General features: G+C 46.8%; 4 protein-coding genes across 4 annotated transcripts; all 4 read right to left on the reverse strand.

Annotated features, from left to right (window-relative positions):
* Positions 1-4,874, reverse strand: LOC139781489 (uncharacterized). Its single transcript, XM_071720341.1, has 3 exons — positions 4,867-4,874; positions 4,584-4,709; positions 1-670 (listed from the first exon to the last, which is right to left on the reverse strand). The coding sequence occupies exons 1-3, from the start codon at positions 4,872-4,874 to the stop codon at positions 1-3; spliced, it is 804 nt and encodes a 267-aa protein (XP_071576442.1).
* A 5,414-nt stretch (positions 4,875-10,288) lies between these two features.
* Positions 10,289-11,239, reverse strand: LOC139781490 (uncharacterized). Its single transcript, XM_071720342.1, has one exon. The coding sequence runs from the start codon at positions 11,237-11,239 to the stop codon at positions 10,289-10,291; it is 951 nt and encodes a 316-aa protein (XP_071576443.1).
* Positions 11,240-12,776: 1,537 nt separating this feature from the next.
* Positions 12,777-14,291, reverse strand: LOC139781491 (uncharacterized). The gene has a single exon (XM_071720343.1). It carries the CDS (start codon positions 14,289-14,291, stop codon positions 12,777-12,779), a length of 1,515 nt encoding a protein of 504 aa, XP_071576444.1.
* Positions 14,292-14,309: 18 nt separating this feature from the next.
* Positions 14,310-15,392, reverse strand: LOC139781492 (uncharacterized). Its single transcript, XM_071720344.1, has one exon. The coding sequence runs from the start codon at positions 15,390-15,392 to the stop codon at positions 14,310-14,312; it is 1,083 nt and encodes a 360-aa protein (XP_071576445.1).
* Positions 15,393-15,716: the final 324 nt, after the last annotated feature.

The raw sequence follows: 15,716 nt of genomic DNA on the forward strand, positions 1-15,716 counted from the left end.
TTACGTAAGAATTATTTTTATTTTTATTAGGATGTATACGCACCGATCGCAAAAGTATTTCCGACCATTGTGCCTGCTCAATTGCGAGCTCACGAGGCGGGATAGGTTCTTGATCCACACGAAATGTCCTACGTTGTCGTCATGCACGTACAGCAGATTTACATGTTTGTCCATCTTTCGGTCGGTGAGCCGTATTGGCAGGATTGCAAGTTTTGCAAGTTCCTTGTTTTTCTCGATGCTGTACACGTTGATTGATATATCGTTGAGATTTTCAAACTTTTCAATTTGATTCAACGTCATTGGAAACTCAATGTCTGTAAGATTTAGCACCGATGTGTAATGAGGATACGACGATTCCCGTTCTGCATTTCTTTGGGCTGGATGCAGAGCAGCCACCACTGACCATGCGAAACATGCATTGTCCATTGATCGCACGTTGATCACCGCTTTCTTCATTTTAATTTCTCGCGGTATTTCTACAAAACACCCCGCGTGCAATGGATTGTATTTGTTCACGTTCACTGTCAAATTGAGTATACGCGACAACGCCCACCCGCTGTCGCGTTCTTGAAATTCCTCCAGCGATGCTAGGGTAGACTCGATAACGTGTCGCTTGTACCACTCGCGCAGATCGGACGTACGAAAGAGTTCATAGTTTCTCGTAGCGATACTTTTATTCACGTTTGTCACCCGCAACAAATTCACCATTAAACATTGTGTTTATCTTTACATTGTCATGTCGTTGCATGACGTTCCGCACACGATCGAGTACAATGTCTCTCGCATCTTTGAGAAATTGACGAGGTTCAATGTGTTTGGAATTTATTACCGCACCAGTCAGTATACGACTTTCAAAAAGCCGTATCTATCTCGCGCCATCTGAGTCCTGCCTCACTCGCACTGTATCCAGCACCCACATGCACGTAACGTTGACGTACCGAATCTTTCAGACCTTCGAGTCGTGCGATACAAGCGATCAATGATGATTGTTTGAGACCGATCGATAATCGTGGCCGTTTAATTCGGCTTTGTTCTTCCAACGATTCGATAAACTCGTCACATCGTTGCTCCCACGTGGTAAATTCTTCCCGTGAATTCAATCGAGCTGATTGCTCCAACAACTCTTGCTCCATGTTATTACACGATCCTCTTTTTAACACGATTTGTTGTACTCACGACTTCCAATTCTCAACTACTGAGCGTATCCCCCAGATTATTCATTTTATATCATACTTATGTCGCATCGTTTGTTTTTTTATCATATCTAATTTCACCGTGATCTCAGTATCCGTACGGATGCGCTTTCCGAAAAATGTAAGATTTGCAGTTTTGCACGTGTGTGATGAAGTCACCGCGAGACACGTCACGACATGTTCTTGAAAACGATATCGCGCGGTTGACTTTTGATAATTTGATCTGTATAACTGCAGCAGCCATATATCGGCGCTATTTGCAAAATTTGCAGTTTTGCACGTGTGCGATGAAATCATCGCGAGACACGTCGCGACATGTTCTTGAAAACAATAACGTGCCATTAACTTATGCGAAATTGCAAAATTTGCAGTTTTGCACGTGTTCGATGAAATCATCGCGAGACATGTCGCGACATGTTCTTGAAAACGATATCGCACCATTGACTTATGCTAAAATTGTGTCAAAAGTGGACTTCGTTATTATGCATAATCGCAGCAGTCGTACATTGACGCTAGCCGAAAAAATGCAACAATTGCAGTTTTGCCCGTGTTTGATGAAATCATCGCGAGACGCGTCGCGATGTGTCCTTGAAAAAGGTATCATATCATTGACTTATGCTGATTTAATCTGTATACCTGCAGCAGCCATATATCGGCGCTATTTGCAAAATTTGCCGGTAGTAAAACCTTCGGTAGTAAAAAAATATGTAATAGAGAGGCATTTCAGAGCACGTCATTCGGTTAAATATTCCAATTATTCAAATTCAGAAAAATTGGATATTGTCGAAGGACTGAAATTAGTTTATCAAGAAGGTGCAATACCTTTTTCTAGTTCTTCTTCTAAAAAATCCCTACTAGCCTCTTATACTATTTCTTTGCTTATAGCACAAAATTCAAAGCCATTTACCTAAGATACTTTTGTGAAGAACTGTATCATCGAAGCAGTAAAAGTCTTCGGATATCTCTTGACGAAGCAATGAGCATACCTCTCAGTGCAAAAACAATATCTTCAAGAATTACTGATATCAGTAATTCTGTAAGAGAAAAATTAAAGAATCTTCTAACGTCATGTACATATTTTGCTTTATGTCTTGACGAGAGCACCGATATTCGATACACGAGTCAACTGAGTATTTTTATTCGAATCGTGCAAGACGATTTCTCGTGTGTCGAGGAGCTTTTAGATTTCGTCCCTTTACATAGCACAACGGATCTTGATATTTTTTTAGCAATTGAAGAATTGCTTAAAAGATTTGACATCGATTTTAATAAATGTTCTTTGATTACTACTGATGGCGCGAGAGCTATGACGGTTCAAAGATAGGATTCGCCGGTCAATTAAAGCAGCGAAATTTTAATATCCCCGTTATACATTGTATAATTCATCAGGAAGCACTAAGCGGCAAAGTTGTAAATCAACTTAGGCTTCTCAATTTAAAGCTGCAAAGACCAAATCAGAATATTTCCCAATTAGTTAGTTATGTCGATTCTTTCCGAAGAAAATTACAGTTATTCAAATCTCATTTAAATGATAATATTTTTCACTTTTTTCCTTCTTGCCAGATTCTTCTCGAAGAACACGGCAGTAACTGTAATTTCAAGGAATACATTTATTTCGTAGATTGTCTCATAGAAGAATTCAATACGCGTTTTAGTTGTTTTGAAAAACTTAGAACCGAATTAATTCTTTTTGAGAATCCCCTTACAGCGTCAATCGAAGAACAACATCTTGATTTGCAGGATGAACTATGCGATGTGCATAGTGATATATCCCTTAAAACAATTAAAGAAACCGGTGTTGATTTTTTCAAAATTTTAAACAAATCAGTATACCCAAAACTTTATAATTTCGGCTTTCGGATTTATTCCATGTTTGGGTCCACATATTTATGTGAGACTTCTTTTTCAAAAATGAAATTTATTAAAAATGAAAAGCGTTCTTCTTTAAGTGACGAATCTTTATCGCGTCTTATACGGCTCGCAACATCTAATATGGAAATAGATAATCCCGCTCTCGCCTGTAAAAGATCCCGAGAGGCGACCTAGATTTTCTTAATTCCTTTAATTTTGCTTCAATTAGAGTCATTTCAGTCGTCAGTGATTAGGCCGATTAGGCCTACAGGGGATACCACTTAAAAAAAAACGCGTCAACAATAGTACCTCACGGATGACGTGGAAAGCTATTGTAATTGTAAACACATGTTTACGCTCCTGATCCTCGAGCAACTCGTGGGCTGCGCGCGGAACGGCGAGGTAAGGGGAAGGCGCTAGGTGGAGCCAGCTGAAAATCGGCCTAAGTCGTCTACAGACGATTCCGAGTCTCGACATCGAACTCGCGAAACTCATGTTCGACCGTTAGACGCCGTGCCGTCGTAAGCGGTGAGATCCCGACGACGGGCAGAGGCGCCGTACGGCAAACCGGGCTCGTGCGACGACCGGCCCGCGAGGACCGGCCGCCTAGTAGTGTATCACGTTGTTTTGAGCCTTTCGACTCACGAGACTCCTAGAGATATCATTGCCACCTTTGACTAGAGAGGATACGGCCTTAGAGGCGTTCAGGCATAATCCCACGGATGGTAGCTTCGCACCACCGGCCGCTCGACCGAGTGCGTGAACTAAATGTCCGAACCTGCGGTTCCTCTCGTACTGAGCAGGATTACTATCGCAATGACTGGTCATCAGTAGGATTTAGACCGTCGTGAGACAGGTTAGTTTTACCCTACTGATGACCAGTCATTGCGATACCCGGTCTTCATACCCGGACGCGACGGCCCGAGGCTCCAGAACAATTGAGAATCTTTGGTAAATCAATAACAATCGATAACAGCTGTTCGCTAAGGGGCACTTCACGATTCGCCGTAATCGCCGCGATGTAAAGGGCATTTCAGCACGGGCGCAACAATATATATGTCTTACACCGCCTTACACTTCCGACATTGCATACGGGTATGAATCCAGTATATGATAAACATATATATATTGGGAGAATATCCAATGCAATATTACGGAATAATAAAAACAAGCCTCGATAGTGTGTGGTGCGCTCAGCGCACACGTACATACACGGCACGCGCTTGTGTGCGGCATGGATCCGTTATATTTGTGGCTACGCATTGCATGTGTGCAATGTACACATGTATTTTCAATACACGTTTACACAGATAAGTTTCATGTCAATATCTCTTTCTATTCAACACCAATATAGAAAGAGATAGTTACGTGAAACTTTTCACGTTTCCGCCGTAGGCGAAAAGTTACGTGATCACTGCCCTGAGATAAATCGATAACATGAAAAACGCGGTTTAGAACCGGGATTAGAAATGTCAGTATTATCGACATTTTTAGTTCCACTTGAGTGGCGTTGTATTCGCGTTCAAGTTCGCCTGTTACTTCAGGATCCCCTTAAGCACCTCCACAGCGGAGGTGCTCGTCGCATTCCACGCTGCCTGTGACGACAGCATGACCTCGACCAGTTTCTCTGGCGTGACACACGTATTGAGAGCGTCTTCCAGCACTCTACGGGACCCATCGAACACTGAAAAAATACGTGTTCCGCGTTTTCTTCGACTCCATCGCAGACCGGGCACTCCGGGGAATCCTCGCACTTGAATTTATGAAGGTACGCCTGGAAGCATCCGTGACCGGATAGCAGCTGTGTCAGGTAGTAATTTACTTCTTCATGCCTGCGGTTCACCCATATTTCTATATTCTGAATAAGTCATTAGGTCCATCTTCCTTTTGGTAAGGCGTCCCAACTCGCCTTGTGTGTGTGTGTGTGTGTGTGTGTGTGTGTGTGTGTGTGCGCGCGCGCGCGCGTGTGCGCGTGTGCAGCTAATCTAAAGCGGTTCAAATTCAAGAGGGAAAAGGAGCGAAGATCGTATGTCTGCACTCCTCTTACTGCCCGAAGTCGACTGAGGCGTCGCGGCCTCATTCTGGCATCACTGCGTTCTAACTGCTTTATTCCGCATTCTTGCGATTTCTCGCCGTTGGTGTCGCATTTACCGTCTGCGTCGGTTATCTTTGCCGCCAAAGCTCAACCAATCTCTCCCAGATTCACCGCACTTCGTACTTTTAACACTATTTTAACTCTGTATCCTTTGTCTGGATAACATCATTCTGCGGACTTTCCCTTTGTATGGACCATTTTATCTGCTCTCAACTCAGACCCTTACTAATTCGCACAGAGTATTATAAAAGCAAAACGAAGTATCGTGCCACTGCTATAGGAACTTTAGCTGTTCTAGTCCTCTAACTCTAATCGGAAGACTTTACCGATTTATGAATGTAAGTTTCGTAATTAAATTGGTCCGCAAAGAGAGACGTTAAATATGCCGCGTGCAGCAAAATTTTCTGTCGAAATTATTTCTGATTCAGTAAAAGATTTGGTGTAGCGAGTAACGGGCAAGAGCAGCTCAGAACGAATTTGTGTCCCGCGATGAAGAGATCGTATATCTTCTAATATCAAGGCTGAGTCCTTGTGCAAGCGTACAGAGATCGAGTTCTCGTGTAGATTCGTAAACCAACCGAGTCCTGGTGCGAACGTATACAGATCGAGTTGTCGAACATTAAACCGTAAAATGGTTAAGTGCGTATGAGAGCATATAGAGACCCGGTGTTCTCAAAGAATTTGTACATCGAGGCCGAGACCTCGCAATTGTGTGATTCTACATAAAGGAACATTTATAAACCAAAACTAGTGTATGGAATTAACTTCCATAACACTAAATTCAAATTCCATTTATGACAGACATTTTGTACAAATGTTTTTTACTAGTATTTTTGTATGAGTAAGGCGTACAAATATATAGTCTAAAATTACCAAAAGTTGCATATCGGCCATTTTTAAAGGTAATCGAAATTAATAAAAATAAGAGCACTAGTGGCACAAACGGGTACAAAAAATAAGAAATAAAGTCCTGTTTGCAAATTCAGTCTATCTTTAAAAATGGTTTAATTAGCGTAATTACCGTAATTAGCGTAATGCCAAAAATTGAAAAACGCTATACATCCGAATCCTATGAAGTACAAACGATTTAAACGGACCCATGTGCGAATGTCGGACTTCTGCCAGAGTTGTCCGTATGGCCCAAAAGTGGTACAATATTGGCTGCCAAGACTTAATGTGTGTGGGTGGTACTGCCCCAATAAGGATAAACTGCTAAATCAATATTGTGCCAGTCTCGGTGACTAGTACCCCCATGTAACCATATTCTGTTCCAAGCTGAGTCTTGTCTCAGTACTGACGGCGACGGTGGAGGTAACGACCATGGCGCGGAAGCAACACGCCGTGCGAGAACTTGGTCGCCGTACTGATCCATTCCGGTGAAACCAATACGCCGCGAGGGTACTTAGAAAATTTTCGCTTGGGCGAGCGCTGTGGCGACGCAACTATTCTGTCACTTCTGTCAGAGAGTACTGGGCCATCACTGAGCCATCATCCGGTCTCTTTGGTACAAACAATTTAAAGGGTGGTACAAACGGGTACAAACGATTCTCTGTCGAATGGCGTTAATGAAATAAAAATATCTTAAAGTTGGGCTCTGGCCATTTTTTAACCTCCTGGTATTTCTTTACCCTTTGAGGTACAAACGAAATAACAAGCGATACAAACGGGTACAAAGTACAAACAAACTATGTTATTAATTTTTAATTTTTTCAAAGTCGGGCTCCAGGTTCACATAGGTCCTTTACGTCTATTAAGCTGGCACAGTCACTTTAGCACAATCGAATAAAACATACATATAAATTTAGTGCTCTTTTGTTACTAATTTGTTGCTCGATTCCGGATTTTGTTGCTGCAGCCATTTCGGACAGTGGCTGTACCAGCTTAAGTTTAAGTTGGCACATAAAGAATAAGATAAAAACCAATGACATATTTATTTAGTGCTATTTTGCACTAAATGTTATTAATTCGTTGCTCTATTCCCAAATTCGTTGTAGCACTTCTACCAGAAACCTGAGAGAGGCCATCCCGGCCTTTTTCGTGGGGACGCATTTTCCGACGCGCCGCCTGAGAAAGTGCAACTCATCTACGTCGTTTCGCTTGGTAACTGCACATGGTTTGCGTCCGTGCTAATGGTTCGTGTCCGAACTACCCAGCTGGAGGGGATATGCTGGCCGCGGCGGCCGCGCTCGGCCGACCCGGCGCTCGGCAAGCTTCGAGCGAGGAGAGAAGGACAGACATACAATCTGCTGTCTCGGCTGTCTCCTTCTCTCTTGAGAATTTCTTCACGCATTTCGGGTATCGCGTACGGTGTCTCGCCGAGTGCCAAGTCTCGAGTTGGCAAATCGACGATGCGCTACGTTACATTTATAAATATTTATTTAATTATATTTACAATTTTTATATTTATACCTTTTAAATATATGTATATATGTATGTATGTATGTATGTATAATATTTATTTCATTTTATTTACAATTTTTATATTTATAAATTATATATATATAGAGTACCCTATTATGAGATAAGCTCCTAATACGCGATAGCGGGGTTTCTGCTAAACTAATGAGCCCCATCTGTTTGTTCCACCATGAACTTATTGTCCTTGGTGCAAAACCAATTTAGTGGAAAATCCATTGTTCGATCGTGCATGCACTCGTTGCGAACATCGAAATTGTGAATTCGTGTTTTGTCAAGTTCCACGGAGGTGAGTTTTTAAACCTTGTTTATTATATAATAAATAAATATTTGGCAATGAGTTCTGCATGCAGTGATAGAGTAAGGTCGTATTAATAGGAAAATACGGGATATGTTGAGTTGCTTAATTGTAAAGGTTAAATTCGGTGATCGCAAAACCGCAAGGGGAGGGGTCCGTAATATGAGATATTCAGGGTACTCCTAATATAAGATAACCTCTTTTTGAGTGACGATCGTTGCTGCGAGTATGAAGGTTATTATCTATAAGGTCTAGGTTTTTAAGGTTATTCTCTTAAGGTTATTATTTATTATTTTTTGTAGGATCTGACTATGGAGAAGCGTACACTTGGAGTTCGAGAGAAGAGAAAGCGTCGACAATGGAAGCGGGAAGATTTGGCGAAGGCTGTGGCAGCAGTTCGGAGCGGTAAAATGGGATATTTGAAGGCTGCAAAACAATTTAACGTCCCAAAAGAAACAATAGAAAGGCATGCAAAGATGGACGAATCAAGATCTAACGCTATACTCCAGAGAAAACTTGGTCGGCCACCAATTTTTAGTGACAGTCAGGAAAAACAACTTGTACAATACGTCCTAACTATGGAATCAAAATTCCACGGATTAACGAAACGAGATCTTCAGTGCATGGCCTATCAATTTGCTAAGGCGAATGGTATACCAAATCCGTTCCAGGAAGAGGGAGCTGGAAAAAAATGGTTCCATGCTTTCATGAAGCGACACAAAGATGTGCTTTCAATGCGAAAGCCAACCGGCACATCATTTGCTCGAGCTAGTGGCTTTACTCGCGAGAATGTCAAAATATTTTATGACAATCTGGATAAAGTCTATGAAAAATATAAATTCTCGCCCGACAGGATCATCAACGTAGATGAAATTCCAGGACCGTCAACTTCTACTTTCCACGAAAGGACAAATATTCCAGGACCGTCAACTTCTGCTTCCCAGAAAACGTCAAAGATTATGAGTCCAGAAGAAATCTCCCCAGTGCCAAGAATTATTGGAAAAATCGGCACCAGAGGCCGAAAACGAACAAAAAGTTCCATTATCAGCACTGCCGAGTATCGCGAGCAGCTAGCTGTTGATGCTGAAAAGAAAATACAAATCCAGGCAAAACCTGCACCTGCGAAACGAGGGCGTAAGCGAAAAACTTCAGCGACTCAGGTTGAAACAACTCCAACTTTACGCCGTGGCCGCGGACGCCCACGCTCTAGCTCTTCAGCCATGAAACTTACAGTGGAAAACTTGAGTGACACTGAGCATGATGAGTCAGATAATGAGTCTCTCAAACAACCAGAATTGAACGTCGAGTGCCTTTTTTGCGATGCTTTGTACCAACTACCCGAAGACCAGCTTTGGGTTCAATGTATCGCATGCTCATGCTGGGCGCACAGTGGCTGTGCTGGAAATACTGGATATAAGTGGGTTTGCGATTATTGCAAATGAGCTTCTGCATCACATGTGTATTTGAGAAACATTAAATAAAGGTTTTTAATAGTAATACTGATGTATTTTGCACTTTATTAGCGATTTCCCGGGGTCTCTTATATTAGGAGCACACTTTTGCGATTTTGCCGAAAGCTCATTTTTCACATTTTTCCAATTTTCAGCAAAATTAATATTTAAATTAAATTTTACATTTCAGCATCTTAAAGCTTATTAAATTCCCTTCAAAATAACCTACTATATTTTTCAATTCTGCCCATAGACTTCCGGCAATCACACAAAATAGATATGGTATCTCATAATCTCGGGGGTACTTTCCTCTATATATATATTGCTCGGGGGGGTGTCAGGCCCCGGATGCGAAAGGTGCGAAAGTTACTCGAAGGACCAGCGGGACTATCAGTTCCCTCACAATTCGTTTTCGCGATGGCAAAGCGCATGCAACGAAAAGATAAAGCGAAGCGACTCACCGTGTCGGCCGTCGTCCCCGGGAATCCTCCGGGCCTCGTTCTGTCCTCTGAACTCGTGACCGCTCCGTGAGTCTCGTCTCGTTCGGCGTGCGGCAGGCAAACACGTGCAAGCAAGCAAGCAGTGGATAGCAAGCAATAGAGCAGGCAGGAAAGAAAGGCAGCCGGGGAAAAGCACACTCCTGGTATAGCGAGGCGGCGGGGCGATTTCGTGCCGGTCGTCCCGGCTCCGAGACGATGTGATCCGTAGGTCGACTTAACGATGAGTGCCCGCGGTCCTGAAAATGTGCCGCGGGCGAGCAGTTGCTCCCTTTTTCGGGGGGAGTGGATGTCGTCGGCGGATGGGCGATGGCAGCACCGACAGGTGAGTCGCATGATTGAACTGCTCGCGATCCGCCGACGTTTCGCGCGAGAATACTAAGCGATACAGGGTAACTAACTATGACTTAACTAAGTATGACCTATTTACAATTATTTTACAAGGCGGAACGCCAAACATCCCGCCCACCAAATACACGCAGTGTATTTTAACAAGTCGTCTCCGCCGCCCATGGTGAAGCGCCCAACGGCAAGGGGCACAGCTTCACCAGGGGGCGTGAGATCAAGCCATCCGCCACTCGGACCGTGGCGACGCGCGGGACGCCGTCGCTACCCGGGTGTAGCGCTTCCACGCGTCCCCGTTTCCATCGTAGCGGAGACGCATTGTCGTCCTTGATGAGGACTAACGACCCGACGTCGAGCCGATTGGCGGAGGTCCACCATTTGGGGCGCTGTTGCAGCGTATGGAGGTATTCATTGTGCCAGCGCCTCCAGAAGTCTTGGTGGATCCGCTGAACGAGTTGCCATCGCCCCAAGCGATTCATGGGCAACGGAGTTACGTCGGGAGTGGGGACGGCCACGAGGGGTTCCATCGTGAGGAAGTGGCCCTGAGACAAGATTTCGAGATCTAAGGGATCGGTGCTCATAGGGCAGAGGGGCCTGGAGTTCAGCACGGACTCAATCTGCGCGACGACCGTAGTGAACTCTTCGATGGATAGGATTTGGTCCCCCACCACCCGGCGAAGGTGTGTTTTAAACGACCTGACTCCCGACTCCCAGAGGCCCCCGAAATGGGGCGCGGAGGGAGGATTGAATGACCATTTTATCTTCTCTCGCTCCGCCGCGAGGCACATGTGGTTTTCGAGCTCCCGCGCGGCTCCCACAAAATTCGTGCCACAGTCACTATACAAGAGCGAGCATCGTCCGCGTCGGGCCACAAAGCGTCGCAACGCCGCGAGGAAGGAGTCCGTGGACAACGAAAAGGCTATTTCTAAGTGTATTGCTTTAACCGCGAAGCAAACAAAGAGGCACACGTACACCTTGAAGGAGGAGACTCCCCGAGCTCGACGAGTGACCATCGTGAACGGTCCCGCGAAATCAACGCCGCTTATCGAAAATGGCTTAGCCTGACTGACCCTTTCGACCGGTAGACTCGCCATGACGGGTTGGGAAGCATGCGGATTCGCGCGGAAACATTTATAGCACCTCGAGAGTACGCGTTGGATTGCGCGGTGGACTCCGAGGATCCAGAATTGTTGAGCGAGTAAGTATTGCAGCGTGCGCCTACCCGGGTGTAGGTGGGCACGGTGCACCTGTTCAACAACGAGTGCAGTTAACCTATGTTTATTAGGTAGTAGAACAGGGTGCTTGGCCTCGAAAGACAGCCCCGATTTGACGAGCCTGCCGCCCACCCTGAGAACGCCCGTAGGATCAAGGAAGGGAGCGAGTTTGAGTAGAGGCTTGGGGATCCTCTTCCCGCTTTTAAGCCGATCTATCTCCTCGCAGAAGACTTCAGATTGCGCGATTTTCACTAAAACTAACAACGCGGGCGGAATGTGACTCGAATTGATCCACGGCCAAGGTCGCGGGCACCGGCTTGGCATTAGAACGATTCGTAAATCTTAAAATATACGCAACTATTCTACAAATTTTGTCTAGTGACGAAACCCTATCTAGTAACGAGTATACGGAGTTAGGTGGATCGAGCGCGACGAGCGACACGATTCCTTCCTCCTCGCTGGGAAGAAACGTCTCGGAAGCGACAGGTTCGGCTCGGGATTCGAACTCTACCAACCACGCGGGGCCTCCCCACCACATCGAATTAGCCACTAAATCGCGGGGAAAAAGGCCACGGGAGCAATGATCCGCCGGATTGGACTCGGTGTCGACGTGGCCCCAAGCCGAGACCCGTACGTTGTCCTGAATGCGGGCAACGCGGTTGCGAACAAAAGTTTTCCACCGTTGTGGAGACGAGCGAATCCAGGCAAGGACGACCTCGGCATCCGACCAAGCATATTCGTCATCAATGTTAAGATGTCGCTGAAGGACCTGACGAACGTAAGCGATCAACTTTGATAGTAATAGAGCTGCACAGAGCTCCATACGGGGTATTGTAATAGGCCTAAGTGGCGCGACTTTAGATCTAGCGCACAGTAAGCGAATGACTACACCATCTCGCGTAACAAAGCGCAAATAAATTACGGCTCCGTAACCCAGTTCACTGGCATCGCAAAAGCCATGAAGCTCGCAACGGACTACATTGAGCGGATCAAACGAGCGAGGAACGCGGAGGGAAGCTAACGCGTCGAACTCGGCCTGAAAGCGTTCCCAACTGCGACTGATATCTATCGGAGGCTCGTCGTCCCATTCCAGCTGCAGCGTCCACAAGCGTTGAATTAGGCATTTCGCCGTGAACGTGAGTGGAGCCAAGAATCCCAAAGGGTCGAAAATCCGCGCCACCTCCGACAAGATAGTACGTTTAGTACATTTACGGTCCAAAGGGTTAACTTGAAATCCGAAGCAGTCGGATTGTGAGTGCCACCGCAGGCCTAAGACTTTGAAAGATTGATCCTCGCTCGATTCAAACGACAACATAGAGTGACTGCACAACTGCGGGTCGAGCCCATCCAATGCGGCGGGATGGCTACTCGCCCATTTTCTAAGTTCGAAGCCGGCGCTCCGGAGTAGCGATAACAATTAATCGCGAAGCGCGCGAGCCTGTTCCACCGTCCGAACGCTAGTCACTACGTCGTCCACATACAGCGCCTCGAATAGGGCCGCGAAAGCTAGAGGATATTTGTCACGGTACTCGAGAGCTAGCTGGAGCAAGCAATAGATCGCTAGGAACGGGGAGGAAGTGAAGCCGAACGTAACCGTTTCGAGAAGGTAATCAAGGGTCGGATCCGACTCCGAGAAACGCCAGACAATGCGTTGATAATTGAATTGCTCCGGATTTATCCATATTTGGCGAAACATCTGCTTCACGTCCGCGGTTAGAGCCACCGGTTCGGCGCGAAACCTAAGCAGGATGGCGAACAGGTCCTGCTGTAATTTTGGACCGCTGAGCAATGTATCGTTTATCGATAGACCGTTGGGGCAGCGCGACGAGGCGTTAAACACTACCCGCAATTTGGTGGTGGTGCTATCGAGTTTGTATACGCCATGGTGAGGTAAGTAATAAATATGACCATCCGACGGGAATGGATTCTTGATTAATTCCATATGACCGCTATCGAGATAGTCTTGCATGAAATTATTGTAACTAATCCTAAAGTCGGGATTTGACTTGAAACGGCGCTCGAGCGCGCGGAGACGCCCAACAGCTATTGAGCGCGAGTCGACGAATGTAGGAGGATCTGACGCAAAGGGGTACGAAACGACGAAACGACCCGAGTGGTCACGATAGGTGGTCTTTGCGAAGATCTCCCTACATCGACGATCTTCTTCCGAACCAGACGTGTGTTCCGGAACCTCTTCCAACTGCCAAAATTTACCCACTGCGGTCTCGATCGACTCGAGAGTGGTCGCGAACGAGTGCAGGGGTGTTACTTGTAACGACGGGGACACCGCGCCAGTCAAGACCCAGCCGAAAACTGTGTTGAAGGCGTCCGGTTCCCCTTCCCTTCCTTTGCGACGACCGTCACGTAATACTGAGACGAACGATTCCGCCCCCAGTAAAATGTCAATGCTGCCGGGTAGGTGATACTCGGGATCCGCGAGCGGCAATCCCTTTAAGTGCTTCCACGATCGGACGGCGACTTTACTACTTGGCAACGGCGGTGTTATGCGCGGAAGAACCGTGGCCTCGATGGGAAAGCGAATGTCATCGCGACCGCGGGCACGGAGAACAAACGACGTAAGGCCCTTCGTGGTGGCCGCCTTTGTCTCGTTTATCGCGAAAACCGCAGCAGAGTGCCTAGTTCGCCGGAAGCCGCCTTTCTGAAGGCAGCCTTCAGTTACAAAATTCGCCTGGCTCGCGCTATCTAAGAGTACGCGAACAGGGAACGCGTTGCCGTGTGAATCGATCAATTTTGCTCGGACGGTGGACAACAGCACGACGCTATTGGCGAGACTAGCCATTGTCACGAGCGGTTTGTCTTCCGTTTCGATTTCGATCGCGGTGCCCTGGGCGGCGGGAGTCGCTGCCGCCGGCTCGGCCGTAGGGGCTGGTCCCGAGCTGTGCCCGAAGTGCAACAGCGTATGGTGCTTCATGCTACAAGATCGACATGTCTACGCGGAAGGACAATTCTTCACGCCGTGACCCGAGTGAAGACAGTTAAGGCACAATTTCAAATCGCGAGCGGTCGATAATCTCTCCTTCGACGAAAGTTTGAGAAACCGAGCGCATTTGGTTATGTTATGTTGCTCTTTACAGACGGGGCAATCCTTTGTGTGCGTCACAAATGACGAAACCGCCGCGAAAGTCGATTTGAGCGACAATGAGGACGGGCCCGAGATGGCCTCAAGAACTTTACAATGCTCGGAAAGAAACTTGATGAGTTGAGCGTACCGCGGTATCTCCTCGGCCCGATGAATCGACTCGAACTTTTCGCGCAATGATCGGGGGAGCTTTTCTAACAGGAAGTGTAGCAGGATAAAATCCCACGAATCGGTCGGGAACTTCATCAAGTTTAGCGCGCGCGTGTTTTCGGTGAACGCATCTACCAGGCTATGGAGTGCATCAGCCGTTTCGGATTTCAACGGTTTAGCCTCGCGTATTGACCTTAGGTGGTGATCCGCTAACTTTCTTCTATTTCGATATCGGTCGAGCAGCGCCTCATAAGCGATCGCGTAATACTCCGCGGAAAGGGGGAGGTTCTTCACGACATTGAGCGCTTCCCCTTTCAAGGAGGCCACCAGGTATTGGTATTTCTCCATGGAGGAGATACTCCGGTTCTCGTGAATGGAAACGTTAAACAACGCGATGAACGAGGGCCAAAGCGCGAGATCTCCCGAGAATTGCGGCAGTGCGATCTTGGGCAATTTAATGGCCGATGAATTGCCCGAAGGCTGAGCCTGAGCCGTTCCGGGCGTCGCGCCCGTGAGCGAGTAATACCGTCCCTTCACTGCATAATGCAGTTTATCAAACTCCGCCCGAATCACGTCTTCGGCTTCGAACTCGGCTGTCTCCTGAATGACCTTAAGGTGCGCGGTCTCGAACTCCTCGGCGATCCTCGCCACGCTCGAGTAGCGGGCCAAAAAGTTCTCGCGTATCATCGCCTCCGTCGAGGCTTTCTGGGCGAGCGCATGGATCTCCCGCATCCGCCGGACGCATAATTCGCGGCAAGATGGAGCCGACTTTGTCTTGGACATGTTGCGCTGATACGACCAATGGCAGCTAACGACAATTAACGCCCAAGGCGCTCAACAACAGCACGCAGCACGACAAGGGCAAAACCGCGAATAGTAAACAATTAGGATCGAAGAGGCGAGTTAGGATCTACGGAGCAGGAACGGTTGAAGGACGGCGAAAGCCTAACTTGAGCTCGAGGCAATGGCAACCGATTCCGCACGAAAATAATATACCGAAGCACAATAGGCTTCAAGTTCGGAATGCTAGAAACAACAACACTGTTCCGCTCGCCAAGGTGACGAATAACGGATGGCCCGGTTCGAATGCCTACACGAAGGCACGAC

This window comes from Temnothorax nylanderi, unplaced genomic scaffold, assembly GCF_030848795.1.
Source record: "Temnothorax nylanderi isolate EJ_2023f unplaced genomic scaffold, tnyl_v1.0 TNYL_tig0341_pilon, whole genome shotgun sequence".
Lineage (NCBI taxonomy): Eukaryota > Metazoa > Arthropoda > Insecta > Hymenoptera > Formicidae > Temnothorax > Temnothorax nylanderi.